This window comes from Drosophila suzukii, assembly GCF_043229965.1.
Source record: "Drosophila suzukii chromosome 2 unlocalized genomic scaffold, CBGP_Dsuzu_IsoJpt1.0 scf_2c, whole genome shotgun sequence".
Lineage (NCBI taxonomy): Eukaryota > Metazoa > Arthropoda > Insecta > Diptera > Drosophilidae > Drosophila > Drosophila suzukii.
This window is the reverse complement of record NW_027255896.1, coordinates 17,776,676-17,794,826: the sequence shown is the minus strand read 5'-3', so window position 1 is coordinate 17,794,826 and position 18,151 is coordinate 17,776,676. Positions and strand designations below refer to the sequence as shown.

The 18,151-nt window shown below is 48.5% G+C and overlaps 1 protein-coding gene across 1 annotated transcript; it reads right to left on the bottom strand.

Moving 5' to 3' along the window:
- Window positions 1-14,076: 14,076 nt before the first annotated feature.
- On the bottom strand, window positions 14,077-15,637 carry LOC139354039 (uncharacterized). The gene is made up of 4 exons (XM_070998281.1): window positions 15,270-15,637; window positions 14,989-15,215; window positions 14,870-14,927; window positions 14,077-14,807 (listed from the first exon to the last, which is right to left on the bottom strand). The coding sequence occupies exons 2-4, from the start codon at window positions 15,059-15,061 to the stop codon at window positions 14,576-14,578; spliced, it is 363 nt and encodes a 120-aa protein (XP_070854382.1). The 5' UTR covers window positions 15,062-15,215; window positions 15,270-15,637; the 3' UTR covers window positions 14,077-14,575.
- Window positions 15,638-18,151: the final 2,514 nt, after the last annotated feature.

The following is an 18,151-nucleotide window of genomic DNA, read 5'->3' as shown; positions in this document are numbered from 1 at the left end:
GGTAGTATGTTAAAAAACACCAAAGATATAATTTTTTAACATTTTGTTTCCGATTATTCCTATGGGAGCTATAAGATATAGTTGTTCGATCCGGCTGGTTCCGACTTATATACTACCTGCAAAAGATATAAGACTTTTGGGAAAGTTTCAGCCTAATAGCTTTAAAACTGAGAGACTAGTTTGCGTAGAAACGGACGGACAGACGGACAGACGGACATGGCTAGATCGACTCGTCTAGTGATGCTGATCAAGAATATATATACTTTATGGGGTCGGAAACGTCGCCTTCACTGCGTTGCAATCTTCTGACTGAAATCATTATACCCTCTGCAAGGGTATAAAAACACCGAAGCTATAATTTGTTTCATATTATTTTCCCACCAATTTTCCGATCGTTCCTATAGCAGCTATATGATGTATTCGTCCGATTTTGATAAAACTTAATTCGAAATTCAAAACTAATTACAAAAACGGTCATTTTCAAGCTTAAGAGGTTTTATGTTAAAAAAAACACCGAAGCTATAATTTATTTCATGTTATTTTCCCACCAATGTTCCGATCGTCCCTATGGCAGCTATATGATATAGTCGTCCGATTTTGATAAAATTTAATTCGAAATTCAGAACTAATTAAAAAATGTTATTTCCAAGCGTAGGAGGTTATATGTTAAGGAACACCGAAGCTATAATTTGTTTCATATTATTTTCCCACCAATTTTACGATCATTCCTATGACAGCTATATGATATAGTCTTCCGATTTTGATAAAATTTAATTTGAAATTCAAAACTAATTAAAAAATGTTATTTCCAAGGAAAGGAGGTAATATGTTAAACAACACCAAAGATATAACTTTTTAACATTTTTTTTCCGATTATTCCTATGGGAGCTATAAGATATAGTTGTCCGATCCGGCTGGTTCCGACTTATATACTACCTGCAAAAGATATAAGACTTTTGGGAAAGTTTCAGCCCGATAGCTTTAAAACTGAGAGACTAGTTTGCGTAGAAACGGACGGACAGACGGACAGACGGACATGGCTAGATCGACTCGTCTAGTGATGCTGATCAAGAATATAAATACTTTATGACTGAAATCATTATACCCTCTGCAAGGGTATAATAATAAATGCAAGGGTATAATAAATATTTCATTATTTCGCTGACCGTTTCTTTGACAGCTATATGTTAGAGTCGTCCGATTTGTATTAAATATAATTCGATATTCTTAAAAATACGCAAAATGTTATTTCCAATAGTATAAGATAATATATCAAAAAACACCGAAGCTATAATTTGTTTCATATTATTTTCCCACCAATTTTCCGATCGTTCCTATAGCAGCTATATGATGTAGTCGTCCGATTTCGATAAAACTTAATTCGAAATTCAAAACTAATTTAAAAAAATGTCATTTCCAAGCTTAAGAGGTTTTATGTTAAAAAAAACACCGAAGCTATAATTTGTTTCATATTATTTTCCCACCAATTTTCCGATCGTCCCTATGGCAGCTATCTGATATAGTCGTCCGATTTTGATAAAATTTAATTCGAAATTCAAAACTAATTAAAAAATGTTATTTCCAAGCGTAGGAGGTTATATGTTAAGGAACACCGAAGCTATAATTTGTTTCATATTATTTTCCCACCAATTTTACGATCGTTCCTTTGACAGCTATATGATACAGTCGTCCGATTTTGATAAAATTAAATTCAAAAAAAATCTTTACTAATTAAAAATTTTATTTCCAATTTTACGATCGTTCCTTTGGCAGCTATATGATATAGTCGTCCGATTTTGATCAAATTAAATTCGAAATTCAGAATGAATTAAAAAATGTTATTTTCAAGCGGAGGTTATATGTTAAAAAAAACACCGAAGTTATAATTTGTTTCATATTATTTTCCCACCGATTTTGCGATCGTTCCTATGGCAGCTATATGGTATAGTCGTCCGATTTTGATAAAATTTAATTCGAAATTCAGAACTAATTAAAAAATGTTATTTCCAAACGTAGGAGGTTATACGTTAAGGAACACCGAAGCTATAATTTGTTTCATATTATTTTCCCACCAATTTTACGATCGTTCCGATGGCAGCTATATGATATAGTCGTCCGATTTTGATAAAATTAAATTTAAAATTCAGAACTAATTAAAAAATGTTATTTCCAAACGTAGGAGGTTATACGTTAAGGAACATCGAAGCTATAATTTGTTTCATATTATTTTCCCACCAATTTTACGATCGTTCCTATGGCAGCTATATGATATAGTCTTCCGATTTTGATAAAATTTAATTCGAATTTCAAAACTAATTAAAAAATGTTATTTCCAAGGAAAGGAGGTAATATGTTAAAAAACACCAAAGATATAATTTTTTAACATTTTGTTTCCGATTATTCCTATGGGAGCTATAAGATATAGTTGTCCGATCCGGCTGGTTCCGACTTATATACTACCTGCAAAAGATATACGACTTTTGGGAAAGTTTCAGCCCGATAGCTTAAAAACTGAGAGACTAGTTTGCGTAGAAACGGACGGACAGACGGACAGACGGACATGGCTAGATCGACTCGTCTAGTGATGCTGATCAAGAATATATATACTTTATGGGGTCGGAAACGTCTCCTTCACTGCGTTGCAAACTTCTGACTGAAATCATTATACCCTCTACAAGGGTATAATAATAAATGCAATGGTATAATAAATATTTCATTATTTCGCTGACCGTTTCTTTGACAGCTATATGTTAGAGTTGTCCGATTTGTCTTAAATATAATTCGAAATTCTTAAAAATACACAAAATGTTATTTCATATAGTATAAGATAATATATCAAACACCGAAGCTATTATTTGTTTCATATTATTTTCCCACCAATTTTCCGATCGTTCCTATAGCAGCTATATGATGTAGTCGTCCGATTTTGATAAAACTTAATTCGAAATTCAATACTAATTTAAAAAAATGTCATTTCCAAGCTTAAGAGGTTTTATGTTAAATAAAACACCGAAGCTATAATTTGTTTCATATTATTTTCCCACCAATTTTCCGATCGTCCCTATGGCAGCTATATGATATAGTCGTCCGATTTTGATAAAATTAAATTAAAAAAAATTCAGAACGAATTAAAAATTTTATTTCCAATTTTACGATCGTTCGTTTGGCAGCTATATGATATATTCGTCCGATTTTGATAAAATTAAATTCGACATTCAGAATGAATTAAAAAATGTTATTTACAAGCGGAGGTTATATGTTAAAAAAAACACCGAAGTTATAATTTGTTTCATATTATTTTCCCACCGATTTTACGATCGTTCCTATGGCAGCTATATGATATAGTCGTCCGATTTTGATAAAATTTAATTTGAAATTCAGAACTAATTAAAAAATGTTGTTTCCAAGCGTAGGAGGTTATATGTTAAGGAACACCGAAGTTATAATTTGTTTCATATTATTTTCCCACCAATTTTACGATCGTTCCTATGGCAGCTATATGATATAGTCGTCCGATTTTGAAAAACTTAAATTTGAAATTCAGAACTAATTAAACAAGAAAGGAAGTTAGCTTCGACAAGCCGAAGCTTATATACCCTTGCAGCTATAATTATTAAATTTAAAAGCACAAAAAATTATATTCCCAACAGTATAAGATAATATATCAAAAAACACCGAAGCTATAATTTGTTTCATGTTGTTTTCCTACCAATTTTCCGATCGTTCCTATGGCAGCTATATGATATAGTCGTCCGATTTTGATAAAATTAAATTCGAAATTCAGAACTAATTAAAAAATGTTATTTCCAAGCCTAGGAGGTTATATGTTAAAAAACACCGAAGCTATAATTTGTTTTATATTATTTTCCTACAAATTTTCCGATCGTTACTATGGCAGCTTTATGACATAGTCGTCCGATTTTGATAAAATTAAATCCGAAATTCAGAACTTATTAAAAAATGTTATTTCCAAGCGTTGGAGGTTATATGTTGAAAAACACAGACGCTATAATTTGTTTCATATTATTTTTCCAAAAATTTTACGACCGTTCCTATGGCAGCTATATGATATAGTCTTCCGATTTTGATAAAATTTAATATGAAATTAAAAACTAATTAAAAAATGTTATTTCCAAGCTAAGGAGGTTATATGCTAAAAAACACCAAAGATATAATATTTTTACATTTGTTTTTCCTATTATTCCTATGGGAGCTATAAGATATAGTTGTCCGATCCGGCTGGTTCCGACTTATATACTACCTGCAAAAGATATAAGACTTTTGTGAAAGTTTCAGCCCCATAGCTTTAAAACTGTGAGACTAGTTTGCGTAGAAACGGACGGACAGACGGACAGACGGACATGTCTAGATCGACTCGTCTAGTGATGCTGATCAAGAATATATATACTTTATGGGGTCGGAAACGTCTCCTTCACTGCGTTGCAAACTTCTGACTGAAATCATTATACCCTCTGCAAGGGTATAATAATAAATGCAAGGGTATAATAAATATTTCATTATTTCGCTGACCGTTTCTTTGACAGCTATATGTTAAAGTCGTGCGATTTGTATTATATATAATTCGATATTCTTAAAAATACACAAAATGTTATTTCCAATAGTATAAGATAATATATCAAACAAGAAAGAACGCTATAGTCGAGTACCTCGACTACCAGATACCCGTTACTCAAAGGGAAATGGAGATATGCAAGCAGCAAAGCGAAATTAAAATGCGCCACCTACCGGCGGTAGACAGATTTAAGCGTTATGGGCGTTAGAGTGGGCGTGGCAAATTTATTTTTGGATCAATCGATAGGTATTGACGACACCAATACATTTCAGTTAAATTTTTTATCTAGCATGCAAATTGTGGGCGTCACAGGTTTTCGCGGTTTGTGGGCGTTTAAATGGGCGTGGTAAACTTTTTTTTAAGTCAATCGATAGGTATTGATGAGAACAATACATTTCAGTTAAAATTTTCTGTCTAGCATCAAAACTGTAGGAGTTACTGTTTTGGGCGGTTTGTGGGCGTTAGAGTGGGCGTTAGAGTGGGCGTGGCAGTCTACTGAAACAAACTTGCGCTGCGTAAGAAGCTCAGGAATCTGTACGCCAAATTTTAATAGCCTAGCTCTCATAGTTTCCGAGATCTCAGCGTTCATCCGGACAGACAGACGGACAGACGGACAGACGGACAGACGGACAGACGGACAGACGGTCAGACGGACAGACGGACAGACGGACAGACGGACAGACGGACATGGCTAGATCGGGTCGGCTAGTGATCCTGATCAAGAATATATATACTTTATGGGGTCGGAAACGCTTCCTTCTGCCTGTTACATACTTTCCGACGAATCTAGTATACCCTTTTACTCTACGAGTAACGGGTATAAAAACACCGAAGCTATAATTTGTTTCATATTATTTTCCCACCAATTTGTAAAGACCGGGGTTCGTGGGGAGCTTTGCAAACGTCCGGGCGTTCGTGGTAGCGTACTGGTATTGTGGCTTCCACCTCCTGGGGGTGACGTCCGTCGCGGCGTTCTGGGAGATGCCCTCGGGGGCCGCTCTGGTGGTGCTCCGGGCGATGCCTCTGGTATGGCCGGCGGTGGCGGGTCTACGAAACCCTGGGGAGCGTTTCCTCCGACTCCTGGGTCCTGGCCAGCAGCGGGTCCTGCGTCCTCCTCGTTGGCGTCGTCCTCCTCCTCTTTGGCTTCGTCGGAACCGTGCCCGGAGCTGAGTCTACTCCCGACGTCGGCTTCCCCAGGCTCTGGGTTGACGTAGCCGCCGTAGTCATCCCAGGCCCGGTTGGCTTCGTCGATGACCGGCTGTTGGGGCGCGCGACATTGCCCGGTTCCAAAGCGACCGTCCATCGCCATGGAGGAGTCATCGGAAGACATCGGGCTTCCCGAGGGGCATCGTTCGGCTTCCCGCCGGCATTGCTCAAGGTAGCCGGGTGCGAACGCGTGGTGATCCTGGCTCTGGATCCAAGCATCCACCGAACGGTGAATTGTTGCCGCCCCGGTTCGCCGGATTCGAAGACCTGCAGCCGTGCCAAACGGGCCACTGCTGTCGGGTCGTCGTCCTCGTCCTCCCCGATGCTCCAACTGCAAACGCCGCAGGTGGCTCGCCGCTAACTGCGATGCTTGCGTCCGGCGACCACGGCACGGTGGAGATGGAGTCGCCGTTACGAGCTTCGCGTGACTTGAGGCTGAGGATTGGGCTGAAGCTGGGTGGTGTGGGGCTCCGGTCTGACAGGGCCGAGTCCCGGCTGGGGGGTGCGCCGTCGTTGGTATCCATGTCCGAGTCATGGTAGTCTACCGGTTGGTAGACCCCTGCGACGAAGTTTGGGTAGAAGGGCTCCATCCTGTTGTTGTAGTTCCAATCTGAAAATTGCTAGAAAATTAGCCTAGGCCTACGTTCCTTACTTGCCCTGCCTGAGTGCGAGGATCGACTTATCTAGTGGGTACAACTCTCAGCTTAACCTAGTTTTCTACTAAAGTTATTACTGCGATGCTTTGGGTGCATTCGTCGACTCCCTTATGTTGGGCACGCGCTCTCTCCGGTGGCTTCTTCCGGGTCCCGTAGTTGGTCACTGCGTTGGTGGTACTCCTTCAGGTCGCCTACTCCTGCTGTTCGCCTCTTCCTGTTTTCCATATGTTGTATCCTGACGATATTCGGGGAGAGGAACTTCAGCACCTTAAATGGCCCCGAGTACTTAGGAGCAAGCTTCGCGTTAAAGCCTTCGCTGGCCTTTGACAGGTGGTGAAGGCTGACCATAACCTGTGACCCGAGCTGGGGTCTCCACTCGCGACGTCGCAAATTGTAGTGGCGGCCTTGTTCCTGAGAAGCCATCTGGTTGGTTTCCAGCGCAGTGCGGAAAGCTTCCTGATGTCGTTTAGCTCGCTCAGTGGGGTCCAACGGCGACGAGTGTAGACCTGGCGTGACCACATCAAAGAGGGCTCCTGGCAATCTGGGTTCCCTACCCTGCACCAGATAGGCGGGGCTGAAACCGGTGCTATCTGAGATGCTCGTGTTTATGGCCAGCGAGATCTCTGGCATCTCCCATGTCCTGTGATCCTGGTCCACGTACTGGGCTATCATTGTCTTGATGGTCCGGTTCGCCCGTTCGGTGGGGTTCTGCTGCGGGGAATAGGGAGCTGTGTATTCCAGTTTGATGCCGTTAGTGCGACAGAATGTCTCGAAACCGCGGCTGGTGAACTGCGTGCCGTTGTCGCAGATCAAAGTCCTGGGTGCTCCAAAGCGGGATATTATCCTTTCCCGAAATCCAAACTCCAGTTGGGCGGCTGTGGCCTTCTTTAGGGGGATGATCCCGACCCATTTGGAAAAGACATCTATAAATACGAGCAGCATGGTATTTCCTCGTCGGGTCCGAGGGAGAGGTCCAACGAAGTCGGCTCCGACGAGCGCGAATGGCTCCGTGGGATGGCGGGTGAGCATTTTGCCCGCCGGTTTGCGTTGACTCACCTTGTATTGTTGGCAAACCAAGCAGCTGGTGACGTACCGCACAACGTCTCGATGTAATCCCGGCCAGAAATATCGTTGGGCAATCCGTCTGCGAGTCTTCCGGATGCCCAGGTGACCAGCAGAAGGGTGGTCGTGGCATTCCTCCAGCACTCGTTGTCTCTGCTCCCGAGGCACGCAAAGCTTCCATGGGTTGCTGTTTCCCACGTCTGAGGTGTGTCCGATGTGTCGATACAGCTGTCCGTGATCCAGAGTGTAATCCGGAAACTTTTTGGGGCGCCTCTGGACTTCTTCTTGCATCCTCCGGATCCATTTGCACTGAGTTCCGTGTTCCGCGAGCAGCTGAAGCATCCCTAGGGGTTGCCAGGAGAGGGCGTCGGCGACAACGTTGTATTTGCCCTTCCGATAGAGGACGGTAAACTGGTATTTTTGCAGCTCCAGAGCCCACCGGGCTATGCGGCCCGTGGGGTTGTCAATCGAGTTCAACCACTTGAGAGCGAGGTGATCCGTAATCACGTCAAACTGGTAGCCCTCCAAGTAGCAGCGTAGCTTCCGCGTGGCCCAAACTATGGCGAGGCACTCCTTTTCGGTAGTGGAGTAGTTTTCCTCGGCTCGCTTGAGGCGTCGACTTACGTAGGCGATGACCTTTTCCTCAGTGAGGACTGCTCCAAGTCCTGCATCACTTGCATCCGTCTGAAGCTGGAACTTGTATTCAAAATTTGGGCAGGCCAGAACCGGTGCGGCCGTTAGTCTGGCTTTGAGTGTCTCAAATGCCTGCTGTTGGGGCTCCTCCCAGCTCCACTTCACCCCCTTCCTGAGGAGTCGGGACATGGGCTAAACGATGGAGGCGAAATCCTGGACGAAGCGTCGGTACCAAGGTCCGATGCCCAAATGGCGACGGAGTTCCTTGACGTTGGTTGGCGGGCGTAGTCCCTGGATAGCAGCTATCTTATCTGGGTCCGTCCTGATGCCTTCTTCGCTGATCAAGTGGCCTAAGTATACCAGCTTTTTCTGGAAAAACTTGCACTTGCCTTGATTTAGCCGAAACTTTGCTTCCCGCAGTCGTCGGAAAACTTCCCTGAGATTCCTGGCATGTTCCTCCCACGTCGCCCCGATGACGATGATGTCATCCAAGTAGGCTCAAGGGCTCGCTGGAACGTTGCTGGGGCAGAATGCAGTCCAAAGGGCATGACTTTCCAGTGGAAGAGTCCACGCCCAGGGACGATGAAAGCCGTGCATTCGCGGCTTCCTTCCGCCATAGGGATCTGCCAGTATCCATTCTTAAGATCCAGCGTTGAGATGAACCGGGCGTTCCGTAGCCGCTCCAATATGTGGTTGATTCGTGGGAGTGGGTACGCATCGGGTATGGAATGTGCGTTGAGTTGTCGATAGTCGACGCACATCCGCATATCCCCTGTCTTCTTCCGCACGAGCACCAGCGGGGCACTGTGCGGGCTACGGGAGGGCTCTGCATGGTGGGGTTCTTTGGATAATACCGCTGCTTTAGTGGCTTATTATCCCGGAGAGTGATGGTATGCTCGGCGATCTCCGTTGGCCCGCTTGGCTCGTCGAAAAGCTGTAGCTCCCCCTGCAGAAAGTGGGCGGTTTCCTCGGCGTGAGGTTCTTCGGTCACCTGTAGCCTGGTTGGGTCCTCCGCTACAGTGGCCAGGTGTCCGTGGGGACAGTGGCTCCGGAACGGGTTGTGCTTCCGTGCGCTGGCTGCGTCCGACTGGGCTGGCAGCTGATATACCCCGATTTTCCGTTGTGGTTCCCGAGGCCCAGGTGAGGTGGCTGGTTTGCGCGTGTGAGTTTCCACCGTTGTGGTGGGCAACATGGCGCTCGTGGAGGGGCGTCGAAACGGGTTCTTCTCCTTTGCCGTGGCGGCGTCCGCCTGCGGCTGTAGGCCGTACCTGTTCTCCGTGGTGATGCAGGTTCCCGCGGTGTCGCCTGACGGGTTCCTTGACAACGGGGGTCCCGAGGGGTCAGGACTTGTCTTCCGTACTGGCGCGTTTGGCTTTATGTGAGTCCTCGGAGCAGGCTTTGGAACTGTTTTGGTCCCCCCCTTGGTGCCTTGCGATGATTGCGGCGTACCGGGTGTGCTTGGGGATTGCGCGGTTGCGGCCGTAGGAGTCGCCCGCGTATCTGGTGTTGGTTCTACCTTCCGGGTGGCAGGTGGGGCTAGTTGCAAGCAGACTTGCCCGCAGATTAGAGTTGCGCTGATGGCGCAGAGAAAGTCGATGCCCAAAATCACTTCATCCAGGATCGTTGAGGGACTAGTAGAGTCAGCCCGATCGGTCGGTCGTTTAAGCCGACTTGCGCCCGGAGGGCCTTGGTCACCTCTTTCTGTGGATCCATCCGCCAGAGAGATGCGGGAGCGGACTTCTCTGCTGTTTCTTCCTGAGTCTAGGCGCTTGGCGATCGCTTCGCTGACAAAGCTTCGCGAGGCTCCTGTGTCAATTGTTGCCGAGAAAGGTTGTCCCTCGATGGTAACATTGTGATGGGGGAGCACCGAGAGGGTCACCGCGGGCTCCCGACGTGGGCGGTGACCCTGGCCGTTTTCCGTCCGGCGGCAGCAGTCGATGGTACGGATGCTTCGTTTCCCACAGTCCCAGCAGTACATCAGCGGTGGGTTTCGGCATTCTCGTGTGAAATGTCCAATTTCTCCGCAGCGGTGACAAGCTCGGCCGATGTCAACCGGTGGTTCCGGTTCCGTTGGATATCGCCGGCCTCCTGGGTCCAGAGGGCGTTGGAGCGGGAAAGTTCCGGGGTCGAGGTGTGGGTCTTCCGCTGCTCTCCCTGCCGGAATTCCAGCCTGCGGTTGGAATTAGGGCTGCATGTCGAACGGGGTCTCGATCCCGTGCGATTTCGAACCCAGTTGTCAGTTGGGTAAGCCCCTCTAGTGAGGAGAACTCATGTCGCCGTATGAAAAGCTGCTACACCGGCATCAAATTCTCGTAGATCCGCTCGAGCTCCTGGTCTAGTGAGTACTTGGCGCGTTGCATCATCAGACGTAATTCCACTACGTATATTTTGAAGAGCTCGCCCACTTGTTGTTGCCTGGTCCGGATGGCATCTTCTAGGCTCTGGTAGTACCGCGGAGGCAAGAAAAACTCCAGAAACTCTCTCCGGAAAGTTTCCCATGGCTCGGTGTGCATTTGGTATGCCCGGAAGCAGCCTTCGGCGCGGCCTGAGAGAAGTCCAATGACGGCCCTCGGTATGTCACTCGTTCTCACATTGTAGGCCGTGGCACCTTCCTCGATGCGTTCTATAAAATGAACGGGGTCTGACTGTCCGTCAAAAAGTACGCCCCATCCTCGCAGTTTCTCGGCGAACACGGCCGCGGGTATGGGGCTGTGCGGAAGATGGGCGGCTGGGTTGGCGGCCGGTATCTCCCGTCCAGGGCTTTTCCGTAGGTTCCCTAAGCAGGGCACGGAAAACGTGTGATCCTCGATTCCGGGCATCGGTGAGGTGGCCCGACTGGTTGACGTCCTCGGGGTGGGTGCTTCCGGGTATATTGCCTCCAGTGCGGCAAAGCGCTCTCGTAGAGCCGGGCTGCGGTCTCCTCCTCCGATGATGCCAATCGTGGTCGTAGTTCGTCTACTTGGCCGTTCGGGTCAAGTCCAAACTCTTTTAGTAGAGCCTGCAGCTCGTCCTTCCGGCGGTAGGCGATCCACCTGACCCCCATGTTTGTGGTCGTGGAATCACCCCCGGATGCGGTGAAAAAACCTGTCCTCTGGCTTTGATTCTGCGTCCTCTGACGTTTTCTTTCCCGAGTCACTGGGCATACGCGCGGTGGCGCTGCCGATGGCTCTGCTGGGGATCACTCGGTGAGCGCTCCTAGTGGCGTGACTGGGCGCTGGGCGCTACCAGGGGCGCACGGCAGGTACTGCTGACGTGCGGCAGTGGCTGACCGATGTGGTTGCGGCTGGCGCTCCCGTTGCCCCGTGGACGGCGCTGCTGGCGGCGCGGTGGACGTTGCTGAGGGCGCGGTGGCCGCTCGTTGCGCGCTCCTGGTGGCGCTCGTAGCGTGGCTAGTGACCACGTATCCGGCGCGGTTGGCGCTGCTGAGGGCGCGGCTGGGCGCTGCTGTGGGCGCGGTGATTGGCGCTCGGTTGGCGCTGCTGAGGGCGCCTGTTGGGCACTAACGCCGCTCGATGGGCGCTGCTGATGGGCGCTGAACGCTACTGAGGGCGCGGAAGCCGCTCGGTGTGCGCTGCTGAGGTTGGCGCTCGGCTGACACTGCTGTGGGTGCCGTTGGTACTGTTCATGGCACGGTTTTGCGCTCTGTGGGCGCGGCTGATTGGCGCTCCTGATGGCGCTCGGTGAGCGCGGCTGGTGAGCGGCGGCGCTGATCGTTGGGCGCTCCTGATAAACACGTGGGTGCCGCTGGTGGTGCACTGACGCCGCTCGCTGGGCGCTCGTTGGGCGCTGCTGCGCCGCTCTGTGGGCGCTGCTCGGGGCACGGTATGCGCTTGACGGCTTCGTGGTAAGCCACGTGGCTATGTGGCGCTCCGGGAGTGGGTTGGCGTTGGCGGGCGCAGCGTTACGAGATCCCCTACTCTAACTATTCCTGCGGTCTCCTATCTTTCTCTAAATCTCGTCTACTGGACATGGGTCTTTAGGCCATGCGGTTGGTGGTAAAAACCCAACTCTCCTGAAGGATATCTAGTCGTCCTTATTCGTCCCTGTTCGGGCGCCAAAGTGTAAAGACCTTTTTCATAGGCTGGGATAAAACTCAGTCCGGCCAGGGTCCTCTACAGTTAAATTTGTAGAAAAATATAGGAACGAAACTGGACGGGGAGTTGCCGCGGGGATTTGCGGGGAAAAGAGGCCAGAGTATCCGCGTTACACCGAGTAAGCGGCTCTAGCGCAACACGACACCCGAAAGGTATAGTGGAGGGCGGGGCTGCTCCCGGCGAAAATTCTAGCGAAACGAGCAGCGTGGCCGATCCCTGAGAGAATACCAACAAAACCGAACGGCGGGGCCGATCCCGGATAAAAAAATACCAACAAAGCTGAACGGCGTGGCCGTTCCCCCTGGATGTGCGACTCACAAGCTACTGGGGTAGGGGGTAGGGATCCGAGGGGAGGATGGCCGGAGGCGACCCTTCCCTGTGCTCCCTGTGGTCGATCGAGTGGTCGTTTGCACTGAGTTATCGTCTCTGGCGCAACACGATTCCCGACCGGCACAGATCACTGCACGTGACTCGCGACTACCTAAACCGTATTTGGGGCGGGGTTCCCAGGAGAGGGTGGCCAGAGGCGATCCTTTCCTATGCTCCTTGTGGGCGATCGGGTGGACGTTTGCACCGAGCAAGCTTCTCTAATGCAACACGATTCCCAACCGGCACAAATCACTGCACGTGGGTTCCCGAAAAATGCACAAATTCACGCGGACACATACTTCTTCATTCTCTTTTGTCTTTATTATTCGCTAGTTTCACAAGTTATTTTCCTAGTCCCCTACTCGCACTCAGTCTGATCTCTATTGTCTGTGTCCTTGGATCCGGCGTGCCGACGCTCGTGCCGCTGTGCCACTCCGGGTTGAAGTCCGCTCCTTGGTCTGGTCGCCTTTTCTGCCATTCGGGAATGAGGTCGAGCTTCCGCCCTTGCGGCCGCATGTAAGCTCGGTTTGCCGGGTTTTTCCGTTTCCCAACACAGTTTCTTATCGATCCCCCGCCTATCGCTATCGGCACTATCAGCTGTTGGTCCTCGGTTGACCAACACTGGGTGGTTTTCCAGCCCTGGTGCGCGCGATATTTAAATCTGATAAGCTTAGCTTCTAGTTTGAACTTAAATAAATTGCCTTCGTGGCGTAACGACTTATGGCTAACTTATGCTTATAACTTATAAATAAATGGCCGTCGTGCAGTAATATCCAATTGTATGCCTTCGTGGCGGAAAGAATAAAAGTGGCGAAATGTGGAGGGTGTGTTTCACGCATCCTCGCAAATTTTACGATCGTTCCTATGGCAGCTATATGATATAGTCGTCGGATTTTAATACAATTAAATTTGAAATTCAGAACTAATTAAAAAATGTTGTTTCCAAACGTAGGAGGTTATATGTTAAGGAACACCGAAGCTATAATTTGTTTCATATTATTTTCCCACCAATTTTCCGATCGTCCCTATGGCAGCTATATGATAAAGTAGTCCGATTTTGATAAAATTAAATTCAAAAAAAATTCAGAACTAATTAAAAATTTTATTTCCAATTTTACGATCGTTCCTTTGGCAGCTATATGATATAGTAGTCCGATTTTGATAAAATTAAATTCGAAATTCAGAATGAATTAAAAAATGTTATTTACAAGCGGAGGTTATATGTTAAAAAAAGCACCGAAGTTATAATTTGTTTCATATTATTTTCCCACCGATTTTACGATCGTTCCTATGGCAGCTATATGATATAGTCGTCCGATTTTGATAAAATTTAATTCGAAATTCAGAACTAATTAAAAAATGTTATTTCCAAGCGTAGGAGGTTATATGTTAAGGAACACCGAAGTTATAGTTGGTTTCATATTATTTTCCCACCAATTTTACGATCGTTCCTATGGCAGCTATATGAAATAGTCGTCCGATTTTGAAAAAATTAAATTTGAAATTCAGAACTTGTTGCAATTGGAGTCGAGTGGGAGCGACGTTATCGATAGTTTAGGTCGATAGGGCGATAGCTGCAGCAGCGGGATGAGTCTGGCGGGCGATCTGGCCATTTGAAGATTAATCCCGGTTCGCTCTGGGATTACTTCAAATGGCCCATGTATCCAATGACCCAATGCTGAGAGAGGCCATGTAATATGGCGGGGGCGATGATCAGCAGATGTCGTGATAGTCGCGGCCATACTGTCCTACAATCAAGGCAGATTCAGCTAGGAGTGAGAAAATAAGTTGTCTTTGTGCTTAAAATTGACAAGCAGCCGGGGTCCCAATACAAAGGGCCCCGGAAAATTTATTTGGACTCTACTGACATCGCCATACTTCGACATACCTACCAGCCCGACTTGGCTGACCAGCAACCGGTGTCCGTTCGACCCGTGCCAGCGACCAACCAGGAAAGCCTTCTACGATCGACGCCGACGACGTCAACACTTCCCGGTGAGTCCGTTCCGGCGTACCGCGTCCTCTTCCTCCTCTCGGGAACTTCCAGCGGTCGCATTGCGGCGCTGAGAAGTATCGCCATTTTGTCTGGCAGCCGAATCTCGGACTGCCCGTACACCACTCACCGGAGAGCGCCGTTTTCCCGTATCGCTGCTGGCCTCCGACGGGAAGTCATCAGCCCGGGCAATCATCGCCTCCAGGCCGGCCCGACAGTGGCTGAAAATTAAGAGAAATTAAATACACGTGTACCTCGATTATATATAGTGATATCTACTTACCTGTTTGTGAGTTTATCCGGAGTTAGACCCGAGAGCCTTATTTGTCCTCGTTGTTTGCCTAAAATTAAAAAGGTCGCGAGCATTAGTTAAATGGTATAGTTTACAGTGCAGTTACGTACCTTTTTGGCCTGTCCCTTCTTTTCCCTTGGAGCTCCTCAGGATTAGGTGACCATACGCACGCGCATCGCGCATGTTCCCTTGAGGCCCGCGTTTCCATGCGAGCTCTACCAATACATGGCTGGTAGAGCATAATTCCCGCGGCGCCTGTACCCTTTCCCAGCAAAACCAATCCTCTGCTTTGACCGCGTAAATATCCGAGACGGCGGCCAGGTTTCGGTCTTAGAGGCTGAGGAAGGATAAATCTATTAAGAGGAGAATGTATATGAACGATTGTACTTACCATATTTATTAAAACCTTTGTAGTACACACGATGTGTGAGTAATCTTTCCCAGTGGGGGAGATGGAACCGCCGTAGTCGCGCGGAGGGGGCTCCTGCCGACAGAGAATGGGTGGTGCCCTGCAGCATCTCGAGGGCACCCATGGTTGGGTGGGAGCGCTTGGCTAGGTCACCGATAGCCACCAAATGTAATCAATTTTCCCGACAATAATTGTAAATTTTGCTTTGTTTACGTTTTTGCCCTTAGTGATGACCGATAGATTAGTAAAGTGAGACCGCGAAGTTATCGATACTTATGTTGCGAGCTGTGGCATTAGGGGTACTCTGCCCTGAAGACGACTGAGCTAGCGGCACTGCCACCGACAAAAAGCAGTTCGTTACATATTGGCGCCCAATTTAAACAAAATAAATTGTCGAGGCGACGACGTCTCGCCCATTTATGACCCTGACGCCCCCGCCATCACGACCTATGGCTTGTAACATGGATTGCAATTGCTAGGGAGTGGTGACGGGGAAGTCAGCTGAGTAGGGAAGTTGGAATTAGAACGGGAGGCACGTCGACATTGCCGACGATTCGCTCCTGGTCACAGGCTTACCAGTGAACCGGTGATGGCATCTTGGGGCAAACCAAGATTTGCATCACGGGATGCACTGACGAGAATCTGTGATTATTTCTGTGATAGAGTAGTTTTAAGGCTTGTATTTTGTTATTTATTTATTTGAAATGTTTTTTGTTAGGATGTGGTGTTCCTGGGTTTTTCTCCCCGTCCTGGACTTCTAATTTTATGTCGGTTGTGAACTTAATGGCGTAATCGTGACCCGTAGCAACCCTACGCGCTGCACGGTTGCCTCGATTTAAAATAGAAAAAAAGGGCGGGAAAGAAAAGCCAACAGGAGCCAAACCAGCCGATGTCCTTAACTGGCGGCTATCACCACGGGTGATAGCTAGTCCAGTTGACGAACGGCTAGGCGGAGACGGGAAAATAGGATTTTTGGAAAAAGCGCAAGACAGTTAGGTCGGAAGCCCACCGGCGAGGGTCAGTTCCATCTCCCCAAATCAAGAGTAGAGGAGGAAAAATATAATACAAGAAAATAGGAGATTTGGAAAGGAGTTGGAAAGTGAGGAAGATTTGTTTATTGTTATTTATTTTTGCTATTAGTTCTTTTCGTATCTATTTTCTTATTTATTATATTATTTATTATTGTATTTATTTGTTGTCTTATTTATTTATTTATTTATCATATTTATTATCGTATTAGTAGTTCTTAAGTATTTATTTCAAAATTCTTGGGAAACATGTCCGAGGGTAAGGACGTCAGGGATAAGCACGGTCACCAGCTCAGGTCGATGGGTCCTCCTGGCGACGACAAGGACGATGTCTGGTCCACGGACGTAGAGGGTGCCGCTGGGTTGCCGCGGATATCGCTGGCTGGGGGTTTACCCAGAACGCCGGTAGGCGGTAGTGCGGAGGATCGGGTTAGGGATCAACCGGCGGACCTGCTGCACCATCGGTCGCCCAGGGTCCTGGATTTTAAGGCGATCGTCGAGGCGCAGGATCAACTTCTGGGTCCGGAGCAGAAGAGTCCCCAAAAGCTAAGCCTGGGACAGGATACAGCGGCGGAGTCGGCGATGAACGCAGCTCTGGCACAGGCTGCCCAAACCTATCGCGCGTCACAGGAGGTAGGAGTGAGCCAGGCGTTGCGGGACGAAATCAGGAACGGATTCATCGACATGATGAAGTTGTTGAACGACGTCCTGAGGCCAGCCGAGAGCAAACCGCAGCCGCTCCAGGAGGGCGCGAGTCGCCAAGGGTCAATGGTGCCCACTCCGTCGTGTCCGGAAGGCGGCGCAAATGGTCCAGCTGAAGTTCAGCAGCGGCAGGAGTCAGGAGGAGGCTACCGAAGACCACCGGAATTACCACCCAGGCAGCGACCTCGACTGCCGGTAAATGACTCTCCAGGGATCGACAGCAGCCTGAGCCAGGAACCCGAGTACCATCCGACAGGCAGGAGTGATCGCCATGCACGGCCGTGGCGCGAGGACCGAAGGACGGTGGATTTTCGGGACGAGCCGCGGTGGTACGCAAACGCTGGAGCCGGCAACGGGAACCACTACATCAGAGTGGACCGCTGGAACCTCTCTTTCAGCGGCGAGGACGATGGCCATTCCGTGGACGACTTCGTGTTCCGTCTGGAGTTCCTGCAGCGGCAGCATCAGTGTCCGTGGAGTGAAGTTCTGCGCAACTTCCACGTACTCCTATCGGGCAGAGCGAAGGAGTGGTACTGGGTACACGTACGCCAGTCCAGAGTGGACACATGGGCCCAGCTGCGCAGGGCTCTGATGGATCGGTTCCGTGGCCACCAGACGGAACACGAAAGGATGCACGAGCTCCTACAACGTGAGCAACAGCCGGGAGAGAGTGCGGATGACTACATCCACTCGATGCAGCAACTCGCCTCACGCCTGAAAAAACCAATGCCAGAGCGGCAGTTGGTTAAGGTGGTGAAAAAGGGCTTGAGGGATGGCATCGCTAGATATGTTTACGCGATGGACGTACTCACGGTGGACGAACTTCGGGAAGAGTGCGTCGAAGTGGAGAGGAGTTTCGGTCGTCGAGGGCGTGCTGCTTACCTGCAGCAGAACAAGATACGGGTCAGCGAGGCACACGTACAGGATGAAGTCGACGAGCAGCGACACCTGGAGGTGGACGAGCTACGTGGGCGAGTCCGAAATCCATTTAGGCCAGGTTGCTGGAATTGCGGGGCTGCGGAGCACGGATTCCAAGATTGCGAAGCCACGGAGTGGAGGAGATTTTGTTTCCGGTGCGGCAAGCCGGGCGTCATTTCTCCGAAATGTCCCGATTGCGCGGAAAACGGTCGGCTG